The 25,911-nt window shown below is 46.2% G+C and overlaps 1 protein-coding gene across 1 annotated transcript in view; it reads left to right on the plus strand.

The window, feature by feature from the left end:
* The window catches only part of SELL (selectin L), a 279,488-nt gene that overhangs the window by 23,583 nt on the left and 229,994 nt on the right, over positions 1 to 25,911 (plus strand). The window contains exons 2-3 of the mRNA XM_088460537.1: positions 18,418 to 18,496; positions 19,847 to 20,233. Coding sequence (XP_088316663.1) covers positions 18,418 to 18,496; positions 19,847 to 20,233 — 466 coding nt within the window. The remainder of the gene's footprint in view (positions 1 to 18,417; positions 18,497 to 19,846; positions 20,234 to 25,911) is intronic.

A 25,911-nucleotide genomic window follows, 5' to 3' on the forward strand; every position in this document is an offset into this window, starting at 1 on the left:
TGCGCACACAATTCACAAACACAGAAAATAATTTTTTTTTGGTTTGGACTGGAGTGTATTTTCAGGGGTTACAGCACCCTTTAACGGTCAAGCCAGCCGGCCCTTTACTTATGACACAGGCGCACGCTTGGCACTACTTTGTTGATGCACGTGCGGCTACTGCGCACACAATTCACAAACACAGAAAATAATTTTTTTTTGGTTTGGACTGGAGTGTACTTTCGGGGGTTACAGCACCCTTTAACGGTCAAGCCAGCCGGCCCTTTACTTATGACACAGGCGCACTCTTGGCACTACTTTGTTGATGCACGTGCGGCTACTGCGCACACAATTCACAAACACAGAAAATAATTTTTTTTTAGGTTTGGACTGGAGTGTACTTTCGGGGGTTACAGCACCCTTAACGGTCAAGCCAGCCGGCCCTTTACTTATGACACAGGTGCACGCTTGGCACTACTTTGTTGATGCACGTGCGGCTACTGCGCACACAATTCACAAACACAGAAAATAATTTTTTTTTGGTTTGGACTGGAGTGTACTTTCGGAGGTTACAGCACCCTTTAACGGTCAAGCCAGCCGGCCCTTTACTTATGACACAGGCGCACGCTTGGCACTACTTTGTTGATGCACGTGCGGCTACTGCGCACACAATTCACAAACACAGAAAATAATTTTTTTTTAGGTTTGGACTGGAGTGTACTTTCGGGGGTTACAGCACCCTTAACGGTCAAGCCAGCCGGCCCTTTACTTATGACACAGGCGCACGCTTGGCACTACTTTGTTGATGCACGTGCGGCTACTGCGCACACAATTCACAAACACAGAAAATAATTTTTTTTTTGGTTTGGACTGGAGTGTACTTTCGGGGGTTACAGCACCCTTAACGGTCAAGCCAGCCGGCCCTTTACTTATGACACAGGCGCACGCTTGGCACTACTTTGTTGATGCACGTGCGGCTACTGCGCACACAATTCACAAACACAGAAAATAATTTTTTTTTTGGTTTGGACTGGAGTGTACTTTCGGGGGTTACAGCACCCTTAACGGTCAAGCCAGCCGGCCCTTTACTTATGACACAGGCGCACGTTTGGCACTACTTTGTTGATGCACGTGCGGCTACTGCACACACAATTCACAAACACAGAAAATAATTTTTTTTTTGGTTTGGACTGGAGTGTACTTTCGGGGGTTACAGCACCCTTAACGGTCAAGCCAGCCGGCCCTTTACTTATGACACAGGCGCACGTTTGGCACTACTTTGTTGATGCACGTGCGGCTACTGCGCACACAATTCACAAACACAGAAAATAATTTTTTTTTTGGTTTGGACTGGAGTGTACTTTCGGGGGTTACAGCACCCTTAACGGTCAAGCCAGCCGGCCCTTTACTTATGACACAGGCGCACGTTTGGCACTACTTTGTTGATGCACGTGCGGCTACTGCGCACACAATTCACAAACACAGAAAATAATTTTTTTTTTGGTTTGGACTGGAGTGTACTTTCGGGGGTTACAGCACCCTTAACGGTCAAGCCAGCCGGCCCTTTACTTATGACACAGGCGCACGCTTGGCACTACTTTGTTGATGCACGTGCGGCTACTGCGCACACAATTCACAAACACAGAAAATAATTTTTTTTTTGGTTTGGACTGGAGTGTACTTTCGGGGGTTACAGCACCCTTAACGGTCAAGCCAGCCGGCCCTTTACTTATGACACAGGCGCACGCTTGGCACTACTTTGTTGATGCACGTGCGGCTACTGCGCACACAATTCACAAACACAGAAAATAATTTTTTTTTTGGTTTGGACTGGAGTGTACTTTCGGGGGTTACAGCACCCTTAACGGTCAAGCCAGCCGGCCCTTTACTTATGACACAGGCGCACGTTTGGCACTACTTTGTTGATGCACGTGCGGCTACTGCGCACACAATTCACAAACACAGAAAATAATTTTTTTTTTGGTTTGGACTGGAGTGTACTTTCGGGGGTTACAGCACCCTTAACGGTCAAGCCAGCCGGCCCTTTACTTATGACACAGGCGCACGCTTGGCACTACTTTGTTGATGCACGTGCGGCTACTGCGCACACAATTCACAAACACAGAAAATAATTTTTTTTTTGGTTTGGACTGGAGTGTACTTTCGGGGGTTACAGCACCCTTAACGGTCAAGCCAGCCGGCCCTTTACTTATGACACAGGCGCACGCTTGGCACTACTTTGTTGATGCACGTGCGGCTACTGCGCACACAATTCACAAACACAGAAAATAATTTTTTTTTGGTTTGGACTGGAGTGTACTTTCGGGGGTTACAGCACCCTTTAACGGTCAAGCCAGCCGGCCCTTTACTTATGACACAGGCGCACGCTTGGCACTACTTTGTTGATGCACGTGCGGCTACTGCGCACACAATTCACAAACACAGAAAATATATTATTTTTTTAGCACTTGGGGGGAGCACCCCTGATGGACAGAGCACCCCCTGGACAACACTACAGCACCCCTTTAGGACTGGGACACTGCACAGGACTTTGGAGTGGACACAGCCCCTATGGAGAACTGACTGCACAACACAGTCCAGCCAGCCCCTATGGACTTTGAAGTAGTGGACACAGCCCCTATTAACAACAGCAGCACAGCACAACACAGCCAGCCCCTATGGACTTTGAAGTAGTGGACAACAGCAGCACTACACTACACTACACTACACAGCACTAACTCCCACCCTCCCTCTTCACTGTCCACAGCCGAGTGAGAAAATGGCGCCGACGCGGGTACCTTATATAGGATCCAAAACCCGCGAGACTCGGAAGGCGGGATGATGACGTTTTGCCTCGATGTCAGATCCGAGTCAGGCGGGAAAAGTCGAGCCTGACTCGGATCGGACTCGGATCGGGGGGGCTCGGGGGGGTTCGGATTTCAGAAATCCGAACCCGCTCACCCCTAATATATATATATATATATATATATATATATATATATATATATATATATATATGTTAAAAGAACACCCTCCACTTATGCACATATTGACCCGGAGGCTGGAGCTATATGTGAAATGAAGAAAAGGGGCACTCACTCCCATATGTCAATAATCATTATAAGTGTCACACTTACCTCCACAACCAACTGCTGGGCCAGCGAAGGTGCAGCGCTGTAGACACAGCACAGCTTGAAGTGGTGTGCTGTCTGTGTGCCCGGCAGTGGTGGTCTGTTCCTCCCTTCCAGTCCCCTTGCTGCTCTTTGGTGGATGGACAGCGGCAGTCAAAGGACCGAGGGAACAGATAGGGGCAGCACCTCCGTGCAGCATCATATGCAGTGACGTCATGACGCGGTATGTGCCAGCGCCACAGTGCATGTATGGAGTGGACCAGGTGACGGGCTGACGGGTTTAACTTGGGGAGGGGCGCTTATAACCAACACACGTGCCAGGTGCGGCCACCGGGGGCGGACGATAAATTTATTATGTACTTTCAACTGCGGACCGGCGGCAGATGCAGTTTCTGCTCCTGAGCCCTCTGAACCTCAGGGCCCCTCGGAGCCCAGCACGGGGACCTCTTCGCTCTCGCCATCTAATCTTAGATTACCTCTGTTTGTTGAATACAGAAAGGATGATATAACACCCCTTTAGCAAGTGCTAAAGGGTTTTGCACTGTTGATAAATGGGGTCCTGTATAATTTTCTTATTTTACTTTCCTTAGTTATATTATGACGCATCACATCATCCTAGCTCATCCCTGCTGTGAAATATTGCAAATCACAATTTTGAACAGCAAGGAGCCGCAGCCATTGTGACATGTAGCCCCGTCCCTACTGTAAAATGGTATAAATCGTGGTACTTAATAGTGGGGTAAGTAAGGATCACAATGACGAGTATGCGGCACCATGCCCCCGCCCATCTAATAGGGATGCCCCCTCCAAAATAGTCCTGGAGGGGTTTTCAGGAAGTTGGCCAGTATGCTTTATACTACACAATGTAACTAGGCCATTTGTTGTGACATGTGTTGACCATTAAAATTTAAGATCATCCTTCTCTCATTTGGTGGTCTTATCTTCCCCTTCCATACTACCTGCTTCCTCTTACAGTCCTAATGACTTACCTGTTAGTATGATGAAGGCCTGTGACAACAATATACTGCCCATTTAATTATGGGATAGTGTATAACAGATTAATTTAACTTGTAAGTAGTGCACAATGGGCCTGATTCATCACGGATAACAAGTGCAACAGCAAACGCAGCTCGGTCGATGGTGCACAGTAATCGCTCTGCAATCACTCACACAGAAAGAAATCCATCGCAGAGTGACTGACGGGAGGTCAGAATTTGGGGGTGGTGACGTGGGAGTGGTCGGAGAAAAGCAGGCGTGCCTATCCTTTTGAACACCCTTGCATGGGCGTGCAGAAATTAGCCACTGCGATGGCATACGCAGCTTGAGTACTTTCTGCGTGCGACGAGGTTAGCCATTTCTGAGTACGATCAGACCTGCTGTAATTCTGCATGAGGGGCCGATGTTACTCAATGTTCCCGGTGTATATGCAGGACTGCAAGGTATTACAGATGTCAGATAGCGGTAGTGGCAGTCTGTATTCTGGTTGTGTGACGGCTTTGCGATTGCATTCATTAGCATATTTTCGCAGTAGACCAGCTGCGATTGCAATAGCGATCCGTAATGAATCAGGCCCAAGGTTTGTATTACCTAAAGCAGCAACACCAGCTGCCACTTGCAGTAACGGTAGTTCAACCACTGTATATAACTATATTTAATGGTAAACTCTTAAGCAGATTTACTAATGCCAGAAAATTCTGTAACATGATTTTTTATAAACATTAATTTCTTATTATGTTTTACATATAAAAAGTAAAAATAAAAAAAGACTGGGCTAAAATTTTAATTATTTACTTTTAGGTTCACACTAGTTATGGAGAACATGAATGCTGCGTAACACATATAACCTTAGATCAGGGGTGGCCAACTGCGGCTCTAGAGCCACATGCAGCTTTCTTTGTTGTGCTGTGGCTCGTAACAACAGCCCCCGCAGACCCCAAGGTGGCTTGGGGGCCGTTGCTATGCCACTGTAACTATGAACGCTAGCCTCTGAAGCGATCAGAGGCTAAAGAAGCCTCTGATCACTTCAGAGGCCAGCATTCCCAGTGATTCAGTGAGCGGGTGATATCATGACGTCACCTACAATGTGAGGAGCCTACGTGTCTGCTGGATCCAGTTAGATCCAGCACTCAGCAGCAGTGGGAGTGATAGCGGGAGCGGTGTCCAGACTGAAGCCCAGCATTAAGTAAGGTAAGTACTGGGGGCACTGCATATGGGACACAACTACAGGGGGCACTCAGGCCCGGCGATCGGGGGGACAAGGAGGAACCCTCAAGAATTTCAGGAGCCCAGATCATGTGTCCCCCTTGCCTCTGCAGACAGCTACCTGCATGGCCCGGCAGTCACGATTGCAAACACAGGAAGGCCGGAACGGCGCAGCATGCGTGACATCGTGATGTTGCACCACTGAATCAGATCGAGGAGCCGCCGGGTGTGAGAGCCGCCATAGAAGATAGAAAAATACAGGCAAGCGCAGCAGGTAAGTGTTGGTAGAGGCCGGGCTGGGCTAGAGAGAGTCACGGGCCAGGTAGTGGGGAGCTATAGATTAAGGGGTGGCATTCACAGGGGCTGCGGGAGATATGACGGGCTGAGAAAGAGGGGGAGATGTGCCAGGGGCTGGGGAATAAGGGCTCATGTGCCAGGGGCTGGGGAAGAGGGGGACAAGTGACAGGGACTGGGGAAGAGGGGGACATGTGACAGGGGCTTGGGAAGAAGGGGAGATGTGCCAGGGTCTGGGGAAGAGGGGCACATGTTCCAGGGGCTGGGGAAGAGAGGGACATGTGCCAGGGGCTGGGGAAGAGGGGGACATGTGCCAGGGGCTGGGGAAGAGGGGGACATGTGCCAGGGGCTGGGGAAGAGGGGGACACGTGACAGGGACTGGGGAAGAGGGGGACATGTGACAGGGGCTTGGGAAGAGGGGGAGATGTGCCAGGGGCTGGGGAAGAGGGGCACATGTGCCAGGGGCTGGGGAAGAGAGGGACATGTGCCAGGGGCTGAGGAAGAGGGGGACATGTGCCAGGGGCTGGGGAAAAGGGGCACATGTGCTGTGGAAGAGTGGTATATGTGACAGGAGCTGTGGATGTGTTTGACGGACTGGGGAAGCGGCGTGTGTAACAGGGTCTCGGGAAGAGGGGTGTGGGGAAGAGGGGGGGTTGACAGACAGCGGGGCTGGGAAGAGCGGTGTGTGTGTGATGGGCTTGGATAAGGACTAGGAGAGGGTATAGGGGGCCCCAAAAACATGAGTGTACCGGGCCCCATGATTTCTGTTGCCGGCCCTGGGGGCACTGTATAAGGGGCACAACTACAAAGGGCACTGCATACGCACACCTACAGGGGGCATAGCATAAGGGGCACAACTATAGGGGGCTAGTGACATAACTATAGAGGGCGCAGGGGGTGCGCTTGCTATGGGGCTCGGTGGCTTAGGGGGCCCGCCAGCCCAGCAAGCATCCCCCTGCCCCCTCTGTAGCTGGTGCAACTGGGAACGCTGGTCTCTGAAGCAATCAGAGACTAAAGACACCTCTGATCGCTTCAGAGGCCAGCATTCCCAGTGAAGTGTGTGGGTATGCTGGTGACGTGATGACATCACTAGCATCATCCGACATGTCAGGAGCGTGCGAGCCTGCTGGACCTAGTTAGATCCAGTCAGCGTCAGGCACAGACGCCAGGCGAAGCTGGAGCACTGACAAACATGAAGACTGCACAGCGGAGGGGGCACAGCATGAGGGGCATTACCTGGGGCACAGCATAAGGGGCATTACTGGGGCACAGCATTAGGGGCATTACCGTGGGGCACAGCATAAGGGGCATTACCAGGGGCTCAGCATAAGTGGCATTACCGGAGGCACAGCATAAGGGGCATTACAGGTGGCACTGCATAATGGGCACTGTAAAGGGGCACTACTGGGGCACTGTATAAGGGGCACTACTTGGGGAACGGTATAAAGGGCACTCCTGGGAGCACTGTATAAGGGGCACTACTGGGGGCATTGCATAAGGGGCTCTAATATAGGGGCATTGCAGAATGGGCAAAACTACAGGGGGCATTGCATAATGGGCACAACTACAATGGGCACTGTTTTAGGAACACTACTGGGGCACTGTATAAGGGGCACTACTGGGAGCACTGTATAAGGGGCACTACTGGGGGCATTGCATAAGGGGCTCTAAAACAGGGGCATTGCAGAATGGGCACAACTACAGGGGGAATTGTACAAGGGGCACTACTACAGGGGTATTGCATAATGAGCACAACTACAGGGGCACTGTATAGTTAGATTTATGGGGGCCCTGAGGATATTTTGCTATGGGGCCCGCATAACTCTAGTTACGCCCCTGCAGGGTGCACTGCATGGGCACAACTACATGGGGCCCTGCATAAGGGGCACAACTACAGGTGTCACTGCATAATGGGCACTACTTCAGGAAGCATTGCATATAGGATACAACTACAGGGGGCACTGAATAAGGGGTACAACTACAGGGGGCTCTGCATAATGGGCACTACAGGGGGCACTGCATAATTGGCACTACTACAAGGGGCATTGCATAAGGGGCACTACTACAGGAAGCACTGCATTATGGCACTACTACTGGAGGCATTGCATAAGGGCTACTACTACTGGGGTGTGACACAAGGTCATGCTCCTGCAAATGTCATACCAAAGGCATGTGCAAAAAATGGGGCATGGCCTTGTGGCCTCCGGCGCGCACATGATATTGGCTCTTTAACTTGACTACATATATTTTTTGGCTCTTTCACTCGGTCTGGTTAGCCACCCCTGCTCTAGATGAACTGATAAAACCATTTCCTCAAATTTGCGTCCAAAATATAAATTTTGAATTTGACAACAGATAACAACCACATTGCCCATGTAACTGGCTCACTAATGGGGAGATGTATAACAGAGAGAGATGAAGTGGAGAGAGATGTTTGGCTGTGCACATGCGCAGCAGCTGCACTGCGCGTGTGTAAGCCCCGGAGCGAGAGACATGTTGATCGACAGCTCGACCCCTTTTTGTAGGCGGGACGGGGGCGCGGCTTCACAAACTGAGGCGTTCCCAAGCGAACGCCTGCCATTTGTGGGCGCCCCCACTGACATCACCAGTGATGTTAGTGGGAGAGCTTCCAGCTCTATTAGAGCCGAAAGCTCTACCACAAGGGTCTCGTTGCAAGCCCCGATGGTCGCGATGGTCTTGACATTCGCAACCATCATCCTGGCCGATCGTTAAGGCTGTGGGTGGTAACCCACAGCCTAGCGAGCGGCCAGGAGGCCGGATCATTTTTTAGATGCGGCCGCCCTCATTCAGAGCGAGCGCTCGCATTTTGCGAGCGGCTATGAATGAGGTCCAAAGTATCAACCAATCAGCTCCTAACAGCAATTTTACAGGCTGTGGATTTGATTCAGAGATTTACGCAATGCCAATATTTATGAAGGCTGAGCGATTGATTGCCGTTGCGCAGGCATGTAAGCCGCAATGATTGTTTTGCGATTACGCTCACACAGGGGATTTATTTGTAAAGTGAGTGACAGATAGTTAGCATTTAGGGGAGGTAACGGGGGGGTGGTTAGGCGAATGCAGGCGTGTCTGACCGTTTAAATGCCATTACATGGGCATGCAGAAATTAGCTATTGTGATCAGGGCCGTAGCTAGGGTAGTGCGACCGGTGCCATCGCACAGGGCACCGCAGGGCAGGGGGCGCTGTTTGGGCATGTCAAATTTCTGTTTATTATCATTCTCACTTGTAGCTTCCTCTTATTTCATCCCCAGCATCTCCTGGCCTCTCCTATCTCTTCCCTTGCCCTTCCCCATGAGGCCATGGCCCTTTTTTGGGTGCATCATGTCCCTTTGAAAAATGAAGGGGGCGCCAATGCTCTTTCTGGCACAGGGCACCAAAAAGTCTAGCTATGGCTCTGATTGTGATCTCCTTTGCAGCATGAAAGCTCTCTGCATGTCAGGAGAGCCATGGTGTTTGCGGAAGGTCAGACCTGACTTACAAATTGTGTGGCTGGCATATCTGCGTTGATATTTACGCTGGTGCATGACATCGGACAAATATGAGAAGGCAGAAGTGGGCGTCCCTATGCTCGGATAAGCTTTAGAAACAGCATATTTTTGCAGCTGCATTCTGTACGAAATCACAGCTGCGATTGTATTAGTGTACATCTCTGAAAAATGACAGTTAGGAGCGTATTGGTTAGTACTTTAGCTCTCTCCACTTTCTCTTTCTTCAAGCCTTGATAAATCTCCCCCTCAAACACTAAAAACTAGAGATGACCAGTTTTGATTCATAAAAATTCAACAGAAAAGTATATTATTGCGGTATCAACTAGAACATGCTGGTATATGGAGTGCTCTACTTTGCTCTCTACATGATACTCCTTAGTGAAGCATCTAATCCTTTACTAAGATGGCCTCAGTTAGATCTTCTGCGCATGTGCTGTGCCATCTTGCCAGTGAGTTTGAGTGCCACAATACGGGGTCCATGTAGTAGCTCCAGGATGTACCCACATTATCCTGCATTACCTGCTACATTGCTGTAACTGTGAGTTTGGCTGCACAATCTCTGCACTGCAAAAAAGCCAAGCTCCTGTTTAAGTCTATCTGCCTGGTGTACATTCATACATGCCTATCTTCACAGTTTTCGCGGGAGGCTCACGATTTTTCGGGTAACCCCCCGCACTCCCAAAGGGTAGGCACAGAGCCGTAACTAGACTCTTTGGTGCCCTGTGCCAGAAAGAGCATTGGCGCCCCCCTCATTTTTCAAAGGGACATAATGCACCCATAAAAGGGACATGGCTTGATGAAATAAGAGGAAGCTACAAGCAAGAATGATAATAAACAGAAATTTGACAGGCCCAAACAGCACCCCCTGACCTGTGGTGCCCTGTGTGATGGCACCACCCTAGCTACGGCCCTGGGTAGGCACTTCTCTCGCATTCTGCCCACTTCCTAGTGAAGTGGGCGGAATGGGAAGAATTTCCACAGCAATCGCGGGTCCCCCTGTAGGGGGCGGGGCTTAATGACACGATTCTTCATGAATCGTGTCATTTAGCCCCACCCCCTATGTAAATGTGCGCCAATCAAGGCTATTTACCGCAAAGGGGGCGGTGATTAATGGCGCTAACCATCAGGCCACGTCGCCTTCACAACTGACTTCTCCCCCCTGGACATCTCCCAGGGAGGAGAAATTAAAGGTAGGCAACTATGCATTAGATACTTCTTTTCACTGGTGTCTACTATTATCACCTGTGTACATCACAAAATAGTACACACATATTAATAGAATCAAGTCAATTTAGGTTCCTCCCACCAAAATACAATCTCAAAACAAGGGAAGATATAATTTGTGGGAATATTATGGATTTTACGTGTTTAAGCCATTTTATATTAAACTAAATAGTGTGTGTAGTAAATATGTGTTAATGTTAGTGACGCGCGGTGAGATAAATGGCTGGGGAGGCACTGCTAGTATTAGAGCCAGATTTACACATACATAAATGAACCCGAGGGTTCATGTGAGCATTATACAAAGGTGCAACAGTATATAGTGCTGGAAGTTTGTTTTGATTAGGGATGTGCGGAAAAGGTAGACAAGCGAGGCAGTGCCTCACCTATCATATACTTTTTACGCCACAGTTTTGACCACAACACAAAACAAAGACATTTATAATATTTTCTTTAAATTCTTCCCATAACCTCTACAGTAAAACTGTGGCGTATACCTAAGTATGACAGGAAAGGCTGTGGCTCACCTTTTTTTATGTGATTTGAAACTTCAGTTTAGCAACTTAAAAATAAGCTAGCCCCCATTTTCAAGTACCCCAAATTTGCTGGGAGTAGTTACAGTATTTTCACCGAAAAAAACAGCTTAATGCTATTCTTCACCACTTGTGTTAATGCGCTAATTGGCAGCAATTGTCACAACTTAAGTACCCCAAATACCTTAATTAGGGCTAATCGGGGGCATCTATAGCGATCCCCAATGTTAGTGCTTCTTTTGGGGGGTGTCAGGCTGAGTTCCTCATTTTTTACAGGATTTTTCGCCTGTTTCAGTTTCGCCAGGTGCTATTTTCGCGTCCTTTCTAATTGAATACGGCGAATAGCGGGAGTGTGCCTGATACTTTTCTGCATACAAAACCAGCGATGTAGGTGAAAACCTAGCCATACGAAAAAGTATCGCGGGTGCGAAACTAATTGAATACGGCCCTATATTTCTTAGGTGTCGTATATATGTTACTAAACTGCCATGTTTGCGCTCTTCAGTCACTATTTTTTAGCTAGCTTTAAATAGAAATACTAATATAGAGTCAAAATGAGCTCCAAAATACATTATTTCTCCTGTTTTAACTATTTTGAAGGAAATCCAGATTCAAAACCAAAACATTTAGGGAGCATTCTGTGTCTCCATTTCACCTGGTTTCATTCAGCCACAGAACCTGTGCAATTCATATGTGTCCCTTATTAAAGGGATGATCTGGCAACCTTACGGGCAGTGAGCAATGAGCTATATTGAGGTATTAAAACTAGGGATGTGCGCCGGCCACTGTGTTTTGGTTTTGGATCTGTATCTCCTTCAAGAATTTGGATCTGGATTTGGTTTTGCAAAACCACCCCTCAAGTGTTTTGGTTTTGGATCTGGATTTAAAAAAAAAAAAAAAATAGATAAAAAGTCTAAAATCAGCTAAATTCATGTAATTTATGCAATCCAAAACCCGAAATTCAGATTTAAAATCCGAATTCTGAACAGCAAAAAGATCAGAACTGTGACCCGGATTTACCCGGATCTCCTCAGGAGATTAGAACCGCGACTCGGATTTACCCAGATACACGAAATTCGGGTGGATTCGGGATTCTGGGAAACCGAACCACACATCTCTAATTAAAACCTCTCTCTATTTGCTATTAATTTTGTTTCCTATCCTACAAACTAGCATCTGACTGCCTTTCTCCATTGCTTTGCTACATGGTGTCATTAATTAGAGATGAAAGGGTTCGGATCTCAGAGATCCAAACCCACTCGAACTTAGGGGATCCGAATCAGATCCGTGCTGGCTTGGGTTTTCCTGCCTGATTCGGATCTCAAAAAGATGCAAAACGTCATCATCCTGCTGTCGGATTCTCGTGGGTTTTGGATTGTATAAAAGGTCCCGAGATCGCCGCCATTTTTCATTCCAGCTGTGGAGAGTGAAGAGGGAGGAAGCTGTGCTGCTGTGCATAGGGGTTGGCTACAGTTGTGTTGTCACTCAGGAACTCGCTGCTTAATGTCCATAGGGGCTGGCTGTTGTCCATAGAGGGGCTGGCTGGCTGTTGTGAGGTTGTCCTGTCCATAGGGGCTGGTTGGCTGTTGTCCATAGGGGCTGGCTGGCTGTTGTCCATAATCCATACAGTGGCTGGCTGTTGTCCTATCCATTCGGACTGGCTGGCTGTAGTCCATAGGGGTTGGCTGTTGTCCATAGGGGCTGGATGTTCTGCTGTGTTGTCCAGGGGATGCTCTGTCCATCAGGGGTGCTTTTTATTTCTGTGTGTGCATTAGCCACACTTACTATCAGCAACGTAGATGCACAGGTGTGCTGCCTGTGTAATTTATCAAAGCGCTGCTGCTTAATTCAGGGGTCCTCTCCCCCACCAAGTGCCCCAAAACAATAAAAAAAATTCCCGTGTGTGTGCGTGTTAACAATCCGCACTTATCCGCAATGTAGCTGCACTAGGGGTGTTGCCTGTGTCATTTATCAAGGGGCTGCTGCCTCGTTCAGGGGTGCTTCCCCCCAGTTTGAAAAAAATAAAAACAATTTTTGTGTGTATGTGTTAGCCACACTAATCAGCAATGTAGGTGTGCAGGGGTGCTGTGCTGCCTGTTTCTCATTTATCAAGGGGCTCCTGCCTCATTCAGGGGTGCTTCCCCCCGGTGTGAAAAAAATAAAAACAATTTTTGTGTGTGCGTGTTAGCCTCACTTATCAGAACCGTAGGTGCACAAGGGTGCTGTGCTGCATGTGTCTCATTTCTCAAGGGGCTGCTGCCTCATTCAGGGGTGCTTCCCCCATGTACAAAAATGGCTGCACCAATTAGTAAGTATCAACTCTTCTTACTTCAGCCAGTGGCTGTGTCACAGCTACGGACACTTGAGACTCCTGGGAAGAGTCAGGCTTACTAGGTAGTATGAACTGAGGTGGTTTTAGGAATTACTTTTTCATGAAATATCACTAGCACGAAATAAAAGTAAATAGAATTTATTCAAGAACAAAAACTGTATGGAAAAGTTCCACATTAAATCACAATAACACAAAGTTTATGACATGCACTAACAGGTGCAGGGGTATGCCCCTGTGAGAAACAAAGTTCGAAGTACACACTGAACTGGTGTGGGGTGAAACCCCAAGTCTGACACGAGGCTAGGGCCTCAGGATAGAATGGAGGTCAATACCAGGGTTGAGCCCTGTAGCGCGACGGAGGTCCGGAAAAGGGTTGAGCCCTGAGTTGTAACAAGATCTGGAATGTGGTTAAGCCCTGAGACGTAATGAAGATTCGGAGCAGGGTTGAGCCCTGCGATGTGATGAAGGTCCGGAGCAGGGCTGAGCCCTGTGATGTAATGAAAATCTGGGACAGGGTTGAGCCCTGTGGCGTAATGAAGGTCCGGAGCAGGGTTGAGCCCTGTGACGTAATGAAGATCCGGGACAGGGTTGAGCCCTGCGGCGTAATGAAGATCCGGGACAGGGTTGAGCCCTGCGGTGTAATGAAGGTCCAGAGCAGGGTTGAGCCCTGTGACGTAATGAAGATCCGGGACAGGCTTGAGCCCTGTGACGTAATGAAGATCCGGGACAGGGTTGAGCCCTGCGGCGTAATGAAGATCCGGGACAGGGTTGAGCCCTGCGGTGTAATGAAGGTCCAGAGCAGGGTTGAGCCCTGTGACGTAATGAAGATCCGGGACAGGCTTGAGCCCTGTGACGTAATGAAGATCCGGGACAGGGTTGAGCCCTGCGGCGTAATGAAGGTCCGGAGCAGGGTTGAGCCCTGCGATGTGACGAAGGTCCGGAGCAGGGTTGAGCCCTGCAGCGCAATGGGGTGCCGGTAAAGATAGACTGTAACGGTGCAGTTGACAACTGTAGAAGAAGTAACCCCAGTGTCTGTATGAGTCAATAATAAAAAGTAAACCAAATAGTGTAGCGTAGAATGCAGTAGTAGTAATAGAGCAGGATAACAACGGAAAGACAATGGCAATGCTGAGCTCTGTAGTGCAGCTGATAACCTGTATTAGAACTTGAACTGGAACACAAGCAGGAATATAGCAAGGTCCACAGCATACACCAGGCACAGCGGGGATCTGGCAGGAGTCCAAGGAAGACCTGAAAGTAGTGTTGCACAGACAATGAGGCATAGTTAGTAACAGGCTTTATACTAGAGGTCTGTGATCCATAGGAAGTTCAGAACATGTGACCCAAATAGAATCAGGTTTGGAATAATAAGCAATCAAGGAATCCAACAACCTGACGACACCTAAGAAACAGATGATCACTTAAATTCTCTGTACATTGCATGTGATGAACGCCAGCACCAGGATAGATCCTCCAACAACCACAATGGAACTTCGGCAAGTGTAGTTTATCTTTATGTACTGAAATAGTCAAAGTCCTGACAGGCTGCACCAATTATCAAGTATCAACTCTTCTTACTTCAGCCAGTGACTGCGCCAACTATCAATTCTTCAGCGAGTGGCTGCACCAATTATCAACTATTCTTACTTCAGCCAGTGGCTGCGCCAACTGTCAACTATCAATTTTTACCTCAGCCAGTGGCTGCACCAATTATCAGTTATCAACTATTCTTACCTCAGCCAGTGGCTGCACCAATTATCAGGTATCAACTATTCTTACTTCAACCAGTGGCTGCGCCAACTATCAATTCTTACTTCAGCCAGTGGCTGCACCAATTATCAACTATCAATTCCTCCTTCAGTCAGTGACTGTATCAATTATCAACTATCAATTCTTCAATCCTCAAGGGGTATCCCAACCATTATCTTTGCACAGTTTTGAGCCAGCTAGCTGGATGCAACCTTTTGGCCCTTAACAAGATGAAAAAAAAAATCAATATTGTGAGCTGTGAGGTGGTCAAAATTGACTGGAAACGAGTGGAAATAAATGCTATTGAGGTTAACAATACTTTAGGAACAAAAACAGGCCAATTTTATGTGATTTTAGCTGTTTTTATGATTTTTTTAAGTAAAATCCAGATCCAAAACCAAAACCGAAAAACAAAACACAGAGGTGAGGTAAAACCAATCCAAATCCAAAACTCGGGGAGATCCAAAACCAAAATGCGGGGGTCGGCGCACATCCCTATCATTAATACTGTAATCAGCCTCTGGATTTCTGGCAGTAAACTGTATTTGGCACACTGTTGACCCTTCATCTAAATTACTTAGATCATTTATTATTTTGTTGACACCCTCCTTCCAGTCTATGTCTAACCTGTTACATAACTTTGTATAATCTGCAAAAAAAAAAATGTTCCCTTCTCTACTGGTAGGAATATCATCAATTAAGATATTTTAGTGGCCCGACCCAAGTATAGGACCTGATAGGATCCACTGAGAATTTGTACTACAATTCTCTATAGTCTATCATTCAACCACCTTTGAATACAAAATAGTTGTTGAAAACCTCAAAGTCACATATAAAATGATTGTCTTTTGTCATGAATATATTCATTGTTTTTATCCTACCCCCAATCGTCATTCGGCAAGCCCCCACACATTAGCTGTATACAGAAAATGTATTTAAAACAAGTACACACAGATTAATTTAGCAGTAAATACTAGACATGTATCTTGCTTGAGACCTGTCAATTTGCTTCAAAGCATGAGTGACAGCTCTGCAAGCAAGAAGGCTATGCAGCAACTGTTACAGCATTGCACATAAGAAAATATACCAGATGTACAGTATGAGATCTCAGAGCCCCTTGGATGCAGACAGGGCATATGATGAACATCATATACCCATAGGTGTACAACTGCAGTCCGTACTGGCACTGTATCAGGCAGAGATGCAAAGCTGGTGTGGTGGCTTCCTCTCTCTCTCTCTCTACAGTCACCCTGCACAGAGACCACAAGGACAATACTCACCAGAACCGTGTATAATTCCTCTCTCTCCAGCACCCACCAAGCAACCAGATGCGGGAGTAGGGCAGCAACACTCACTAGGGCAACATTGCCCCTAATCAATGTCTAGCTGGCACACTGCCGCTGCGATCAACAAAGATGCGGCGGGGTGCCAAGCATGCATAGAAGGCTCATGTCGGAGGTTGTGCCTCGGCAGAGAGCTGCTAGGCCTAGTACACGGCTGGGAGGGAGCCCTGAGAGAGGGGAGCCTGGGGCACCGTGCTCCCCCTGTAATCCGGCTCTGCCTGGGACTTGAAAGTATATATTGCATTACTCTGACTCAGGGGAGCACCGCCAACTCAAAAATTTAATCTATCTCCAGTTTTGGATATTAGGATTGGTGTACAAGTTGGTTTGGACTGGAAAATATTACCCCATCCCAATCTAGTATATTATATACGTTAGGGATGTTCTTATGATTGTTTTTTGTCTGTTTTTTCCTGTGCGGGCTCTAAAGATATAATTTTTTGTCTCTGCCTGGGACTTCCCAGATTCGGCTACTATAGCATCAAAAAATCTGTTTTCCTCACCATATTAAAATGGCTGCTGAGGAGGTTGTGAACCACAGGGTAAATAAAAAGATGTCAGCCCTCACACCCAATCTGCAGCTTACTAGATGAACCTCTTAACCCTGAGTAGCCTGATATTTTGATTGGATAAATAATGAACCCATGTCAGTTATCTGTTACGACCTTTTTTCATTAATATTATTAGTGTTGTGTAAAAAAGGCAGTAACAGATAAAACTAATATGGGTTAATCATCTATCCAGTAAAAATAAAATGAGTGCTTGCATATAAAGCAAGTGCAATGTGATCTGGTATTAAGACCCAACTGCATACTATTTGCTTCTATTAGCAAATTGCAGGGTAATTAAGAGTTTAATCACCTAATGTTACAAGAATATATAAGATTCATAACAGCGTCCAAAGAAACCTATTTTATTCATTTCTGAAAATTATTTCAGTGATTTGTTCCTGTCTCCTGAACTATTTCTAAAAATTAAAAATGACACCAAAAAATAGTACGATCATAAAGAAAGCTAAGCTGATAATTAATACTATGATGTTAATTAATATGTGTCATGAATTGTGAGCATGGTATTTTTTGTGTGATTCATTTTATTTGAAGCATAGGTTATGCAGACTTGTTAGTGGGAGATTTAATAAAGACAATTCAGTGTATTTATTCTTTGTAGCAGTTTACAACAAGCCAAAAAATGTTGTCTTTTAATTGCTTTGCTTATAGACCGTGGATTGTATTGTTGAGCTACAGTTCAATCTGTTGTCATTTTCAGTTGCTCTGCTTAAAGCTTCCTGTTTGCTGTCGCAGACAGCAGTAGGCAAGTACTGTGCTGCCTCTCTTCTCTTTTAAAGTATCATTGACATAAAGAAGAATAAAAAAGAGCAATGTAAATATAGGAGCTCATTCAGACCTGCTCGCTAGATGCAATCGCTCGAACCCAGTGTATGCAAATTCGGCTAAGTGACGGCATGGCAGGCGATCGCTCGGAAAGGCATAAGCACGCCCACTCTGTGTAGGCAAGCGATCACTTTGTGTCTAGAGATGCCCATTAGCGTCTGTAGCGCATGTCATCTCCTGGAAGTGTATTAAAACATTGGTACATCGAGGACTCGCAGCCTTACCTTACCACAAGCACTGTGAGGACTTCAGTGTAAAAACAGGCAGGTGACGTGTACTATGACGCTGGCTGATAATTATGCACGCCTCTGAAACGGCATTGCTTTACTCAGGCACGCCTGCGTTCGTACCTCCACCCCCCCGTTATTAGTGTCCTGCCCCTATTACCACCCACAAACGGCCTCTCCTGTCACTCATTACACTGGGCTGTCTTTGCTGGGCGAGCGAGCGGATTCCGATCGCTCAGAGTAATTCACGCACGCGCAGAACGAAGCATATGCATGCGCGGTCTGACAACATCAGACGCGTATGATCGAGTAGCCACTTGCAAGCAGGTCTGAATCAAGTCCATAGTTTGTGTAAGAAGTTGCTAAACGTTAATATTTCAATCTCAAGAAACTTTGAGGAAATTATATACTGTTTAGATGAATATTACCTGCGTAGGAGAATGAATCTGTTGAACATATTGATATTTTGAATACAAAATAATGTATATTATTTCTTTTATAGCATTCTGACAAAAAGGGTCAAACATGTATATTGCTTTGGCCCAAGCTCCAAGTTGTCACTCTCGTAGTGCTTTGCAATGGTAAGTAAATAGTAAATATCTTGTGTCAATAATGTAAAATGTTGTACTGTTAAACCCTTTTGGAGTTGGGGTCTAGCCCTAAATTATATCTCAGAGTGCATTTCTTGCAGCATTGCTTTTTATGGTAATAAGTTTCTCCTTTTTTTCTTTCCTTCAATTAATCAGAAGCTGGACGTAAGGTTCTTTCCTGTCTCAGTGACATACTGTATCAAAATGATGAGTTGCAAATACATATAAAATGATTACTTAGAGAATATATTTTCTTTCAGTTGCTGAAAAAACCAGCTGAGTCAAATATATATTTATTTGATGCTATGCCTTTATATCCCAGCTCAAGGAAATATCTATTCTCTAATCTTGTTTTAGAAGCTGGATTGCTCTATATCCTAGCCACCTGTTATACCTATATATGTACAGTACTTATATATGTTAGTTGTGACCGAAAGAAACCATCATTTCTCATTACGCTGCACTATCACAGTAACATCAGGGTAATGGTACATACACACGGTCAGATCAGACAACGATAAAGATATAGGACCTCATTCAGAGTCGGTCGTAAGTGGACGCTTGGTCGTACGCCTAACGATCGAGAATCAGAAGAAAAAACAGTTGCACGGCCGGGCGATCGCAACCAAAGTGACGCCCATACATGAACAAAGCACCTCCTCTAGCTAACGAATGATAGCAGCTAGCGATCGAGTCGATCGTTGTCAGTCGCTGTGTTTTCATCTGCACATTTATGTATCACATGTATGCACAAGTTAGGGATACAAATACAGTATGATTTATACTACATCATAGAATAAAGCATATACAGTACATCCAATCCACACCCTGCATCTATAGACCCATTGCACCATCATACTTTACATGCTTTGTACAGCATATACAGTACACAGCATACCTTTAACCTACTGAACAATACATATACTTAGTACTTTTTCTATATTAAAACTTGCATGTTTGAACTGTGGGCCTGATTCAGACCTAGCGCTCGTGAGCGGGTCGATGTTTGGCCACTGCACATGCGCACGACGGAGCCAGCCGTCGCTACGGGTCTCGCACCAAAAGCGGGGCAGCTGTCGATTTTGATTGACAGCTTACCCCGTTTTGGAGGCGGACAGGGGGGGTGGCTGGCCAAACATAGGCGTTCCCTAATAGAGCCGAAAGCTCACTGGGGCTTGCGGGAACGAGACCCTACCACAAGGGTCTCATCGCAAGCCCCGATGGTCGCGATGGTAGAGACCATCGCGACCATCACCTGGCTGCTCGCAATAGCTGTATAAACATATTCACTGATAGTCTTTATGAAATTCTAAGGTTTAATAATTGTCTTGTTTGTTCCAGCTGGATTTCAGTTTTCTACTGTTCAATGTTGGACATATAACTTCTCAACAGAATCTATGGTCTATGAGCAGGCTCGGAAGTTTTGTCAGAGTAAATATACTGATCTTGTGGCCATACAAAACAAAAAAGAGATTGAGTACCTTGAAAACAACATCCCCAGAAGTCCAACTTACTACTGGATAGGGATTAGGAAAATCAATGGGTCATGGACTTGGGTGGGAACCAATAAAACACTTACAAAAGAAGCAACAAACTGGGGTAAAAATGAACCAAATAATAAAAGGAACACTGAAGATTGTGTTGAGATATATATAAATCGGGACAAGGATTCAGGAAAGTGGAATGATGACGCCTGCAGCAAGAAGAAAAGGGCGCTGTGTTACACAGGTAGGAAGTGTTGGGTTATTTTTTACTAATCATCTTTAATGTGTCATTGATGTTCAAAATGTAGAGTGCTCGGTCCGAGGCTGCAGACATGAGGCCTGATTCAGACCCGCTCGCGAGCGGGTCGATGGTGTGCTCTGCGCACACGCAGCGGCCGCACTGCGCGTGCGCAGGCCCCGGAGCGAAAGAGAAATTCTCTCACTCCGTGGCTTACTACAAAAGGGGTGGCTGTCGATGTTGTTCAACAGCTCGCCCCGTTTTGTAGGCGTGGCGGGGTGGTGGCTTCACAAACGGAGGCGTTCCCATGCGAACGCCTGTCGTTTGTGGGCGGCCCCACTGACATCACCAGCTCTATTAACGGTAACTTTTCTGACACCTCCTGCTTAAAACCCAAAAAGTCAGAAGGATCATGAGGCCCCGCTTTCACAGTCTGTATTCATACTGAAAATCAAGATCAAGCGAGCTTTTGCCCTTCTGCTCCACGGGAGGTTTCTGTCCTCCCTGAGCTCGCCTTAGGACACCTGCGTTACGGTTTGACAGGTGTACCATCAATGACATCACCAGTGTTGTCAGTGGGAGAGCTTCCGGCTCTATTAGAGCCAGAAGCTCTCTGGGGCTTGCGGCAACGAGACCCTACCACAAGGGTCTCGTCACAAGCCCCGATGGTCGCGATGGTCTTGACCATCGCGACCATCATCCTGGCCGCTCTCAATAGCTGTGGGTGGTTACCCACAGCTATGCGAGCGGCCAGGAGGCCGCATAAAAAAAACAATGACCTGATTCAGAGCGGGTGTCCGTATCTGAATCAGACCCATGGTCTGCCTAAAGCTGGTACACACTACAAAATATATCATGTGGATCGCATTTTTCTTTTTTTGAGTTCTGAATATATTCAAAACTATTTTAAACACATTTTTCCCACTTTGCATCTGCCTATAAATATAAACATATTTAAATATATGAGACTGAATTACTACTGATCTATTATTAAATGATCTGCTATCTTGTGTGCACCTACTTAGAATGGTTCTTTGCTGACAATTACCTGTTCAGTGGCATTTATGAATATTCATTCCTTACAAGGTAACAAGTATTTGTAATCTTAATGTAAGTATCTTATATATAATGCAGGTAAGCCAAGGTAACAAAAAATCCCAAAGCAGTCTCTGCCCTTCAACCAGATACTGACATGAAGAAAAATCCCAAAATATAGGCCAATTGCAGGTATACACAACTGTGAGATCTGATATTGTTAAAATAAAAGTAACCATCAAATGATAATTACTGTAGACACTCAACTATATATTGAATTTGTCACCAAATAGAACACATTTGCATATAACAAACAGTGCAATCTTAATTGTTTAAAGAGGTTTGTGTAATATATGAGTGTATGCATACCTCCCATCATTTGAGAACACTAAGGAGGGACAGGTCGCGCCACGAAGGTGCGCGCGACCTAAAAGGGTGTGTGGCTTGGGCAAAAGGGGGTGGATCCTATGAAAAATGAGGCGGAGCCTCGTGGCTTCCCCCGTTTTCGTCACTTTGGGGGCATGCCCACCACTCTCCGAGACGCTGGGCAGCCCCCAGGCTCTCCCTACACATGAGAACAGATGCCGTGCGCATGCGCACGGCATCTGTTCTCCTCCTGCACACCCGCTTCTCTGCTATGCAGAGCAGCGGTTTGTGCTCTCCCCAACTTCCCCCCCACCGCAGGACACTGCGGCCCACAGGTAAGACAGCGGGACAGTTCCAGAAAACTGGACTGCCCCGCTGGATGCGGGACAGTTGGGAGGTATGTGTATGTGTTGTTTACTACTCTGACAATTAAAAAAGGATGTGGAGTAGGTAGTGCAGTGTATCTCCACTCATTTACTTCTACTTTCTGGCTGTGTGCCTGGGCAGATGAAGGGGTGTACCAGGGGCGTTTTAAGAGAGGAGAGGGCCTGTGTGCAGCCTCTATTTGGGCCCCCTCCTCTTTCTCAGCGGCTCAGCGCTAGGGATGGGAATTATTTGAAGTTTCATAGGAAACATTGGTCAAATGGTTCCAATGTTTGATGTTTAACCCTGCAATGTTTAGGATCCAATGTTTCATTACCATCACTAGATTTCTCCCCCGATGTTTTCCCTTGCTTTTCCAATGGTTTTTTTTTTATTTGTGACACTGTGTCGTGCTGTCACTGCTTTGGGCTGCCAGCTGGCTCTCTCCTTATTTTATAATTAATCACAACTGAAGAAGAGAGTACAAACACTGACTGGGCTAATACTGCTGCGTGCATGCTGCTGCTGGGGGTGGTTGCTGACAGAGTGAAAGACACTCTGGTCAGCCAATTAGCAGCAGCAGCACCTAGAGCAGTCCCGCCCACAGCTCACTGCCACTGATGCTGCTCTCAGTGAACACTGGTTGGCTGCTGGGGTGTCTGGCTGCTGCAGCTCTTGGTAAGCAGCAGTCAGCTGTTTCATTAAAGTTTTATTAGATAATGCATCACTTTTATTTTTTCAACAACAAGTTCAATTTAACACAAAACATGTTTTATTTCTAAAAATGCATTCATCCTTGTCATTTTTGCACCATTTTTGTGTATAGATATATATATATATATATATACTGATTGCCTCCATGAAGATAGACATTGTATAATAATTATTTTAAGCACCAGTCCGGCACTGCAGAGCAGCACTTTGGGAATCGGTGGAGAGGTAAGTATGATTACCTGTGCGTGCAGGGTGTGCGGAGTTGGCCCCCCTGGACCTAGGGGCCCGTGTACACCGAACACTTTGCACCCATTATAAAGACGCCTATGGGTGTACAGTATGTAAGAGTAGGATACTGATATGAAAGTACTTGCTTTTGGTTCTGATGTCACATTTGCCTTGTGAAATATCACAGGGCAAGATTAGGATTATGGGCTTTATTCAGAGGCGGCCGTACGGTCTACGACCGCACGGCCGCCTCGATGTTTGTCTAGTGCGCATGCGCACGAGGGAGCCGGCTCCTTCATGCGCATGCGTGAGACCCGCTACGACCGGGAACGCCTGCCGTTTGGGGGAGACCCCACTGACATCACTAGTGATGTCAGTGGAGAGCTTCCGGCTCTGACAGAGCCAGAAGCTCTCCGGGGCTTACGACAAGTGAGACCCTACCCTAGGGTCTCGTCGTAAGCCCCGATGGTCGCGATGGTCTATGACCATCGGGACCATCACCCTAGCTGTCGTTAGAGCTGTGGGTGTTAACCCACAGCCTAACGACCGAAACAGAGGCGGCCGGTCAGGATGCAAGCGGCCGCCCAGTTTCTGAGCGACCGCTTGCATCCTCCGACCGCCTCTGAATGAGGGCCTATGTCCCCATTGAGAGAGCATTATAGGAAATGAAAGAATAGGTATCTACAACTACTGTAGCATCAAAGTATATTCACTGGGAATATGTGTATCCTGTATTCTCGGTAGTGCCATTTTGTGGGTCATGTTCACATCTGAACGGAGGAACATATTGATCTATGTGCGTTCCACCGCTGTGGCTTGTTCACAATCAGCCCTTCATATAAGAATATACTGGCACAATGGAACAATCCCATGGTGTTTCAAGGTCAGACTTGCAGCTGCAATTAAATGTTCAATGTACTGAGACAGGGAAAAGATCCACAGAGCAGGGCTGAGTCTCTTTGTATTGAATAAGGTCCGACTCAGAGATCCCAAAGTAGAAGTTAGAGGAGCCACTGGATCGTCACAGGTGTAATAACTAATCTGCAGTTGGGATCTAAAATAGGTTTGCTTTCTGAAGGAGATCCTACATCAGAAGAGGCTAAGTTCCAATACTGCTCAGCTGCTTTATTATTTTTAGGACCTGGCCGATAAATGAGCAGGAGATTGAAATTTCAGTAGAATAATGACCATGTGGCTAAAAAATGGACAATATAAACAATATAACGATAAACAATATCGTTATCGTTTTTATCGTCCTGCCAAATCTGACCGTGTGTATGCACCATAAGCCTAGCTCCAGACGGGATGTAGTCAGGAAGCCGACTAATAACAGGCGTCAAAATCCCGACGCCTGACGTTAGACCTTCACCGGGCATTCCAAACAAAGGTAAGCTGGGCGCCAGGCGCGGACAGCAGCAGGGGGCAGGGGGTGTTAGGTTTTAGGGCTCCCGGGGAGACTTAGGCACCCCCTTGTCAGAGTTAGGTTAGGGGAAGGGGGGGGGTTAGGCGTCCCCAGGGGGAGGTTAGCGTTAGGCACCCCCGGGAGACTTAGGTTTAGGCTGCGGGGAAGGGGGGGTTAGGTTTAGGCACTTGGAGGGGGGTAAGGGTTAGGCACTTGGTGGGGAGGTTAGGCACCCCTAAGGGAGGGTTAGGATAGGGAATTAGGTTAGCGGTATTTACCTTAATTAGCGATCGGGATCTTCACCTCTGCCGGGCTTCCGCTGTCGGGATTTGAACGGCAGTAATACCTACTACACCCCTCCAGACAATAGTTTTTAAACTTGTTGGCAAGACTCTAATCGAAAATATTAGTGGGAATCAGAAACATTGTATCTGAGAATTATATTTATATGTTTTTCAAAACATATCATATAGCTATGGTTATAAGATCAGATACCTTTTTGTGCTATGATATTCCAATACAAATTCTGTTAATGTCATGTAGTACTATGATAGACATTCGTATTCAATCATGTTTTCATCTGCACATTTATGTATCATATGTATGCACAAGTTAGGGATACAAATACAGTATGATTTATACTACATCATAGAACAAAGCATATACAGTACATCCACTCCACACCCTGTATCTATAGACCCATTGCACCATCATACTTTACATGCTTTGTACACATATACAGTACGCAGCATACCTTTAACCTACTGAACAATACCTTTGTAGCGTAGAATGGTTCATTCCAGCTATGTTGCTTGTACGGCATCAATGGGTGATGTACAGTCTGTAATAGTCCGACCTCCTTGTTATCAATTGGTATATCTTTATAACTGTTAATTACTCTTAATATATATGCTCTGTTATATATGAATTCTCTGTTTTTATATGTATTATTATTATTTATTAATGAAATTAGTAACATTTTTAAATATTTTATTCTTGTTGCCATATCTATGTGTGAAACCAACACTTTCTTGCTATTAATTGGTATATCTTTATAATTGTCAATCACTCTTAATATATATGCTCTTTTAAATATACATTTTGTGTTTTGTATGTAATCTTATTTAATAAATTGAATAAGTATTTAAATATTTTTTTTGTTGCCATATTTATGTGAGAAACCAGCACACGCTTGAATAAACAAAGAATACTAGTCAAACGTGGTTGATACTATTGAGTGGGCACATTTCAATACTGTTTTACCTTATAAACAGCCATAAATGGCTATATTAGCTGGGTTTGTTAGATAATTTGTTTCCTATTAGAGTCTAGTGAGTGTGAATAATCTCCCAACAAAATGGCGCCGGTCATGTGATCGGGATAAATTGGAGTTTGCTGGTGGTTAGGGTTAAAGCATACATGTGTACCCTCCCGGTTTTCGCGGGAGGCTCCCGATTTTTTGCGTAACCCCCCGCACCCCCGGAAGGGTAGGCACTTCTCCCACATTCTGCCCACTTCCTAGTGAAGTGGGCAGAATGGGGAGAATTTCCGCGGCGATCACGAGTCCCTGTGTAGG

The sequence above is a fragment of the Taudactylus pleione genome, unplaced genomic scaffold (genome assembly GCF_031769625.1).
Source record: "Taudactylus pleione unplaced genomic scaffold, aTauple2 ptg000048l, whole genome shotgun sequence".
NCBI classification, from domain to species: Eukaryota; Metazoa; Chordata; class Amphibia; order Anura; family Myobatrachidae; genus Taudactylus; species Taudactylus pleione.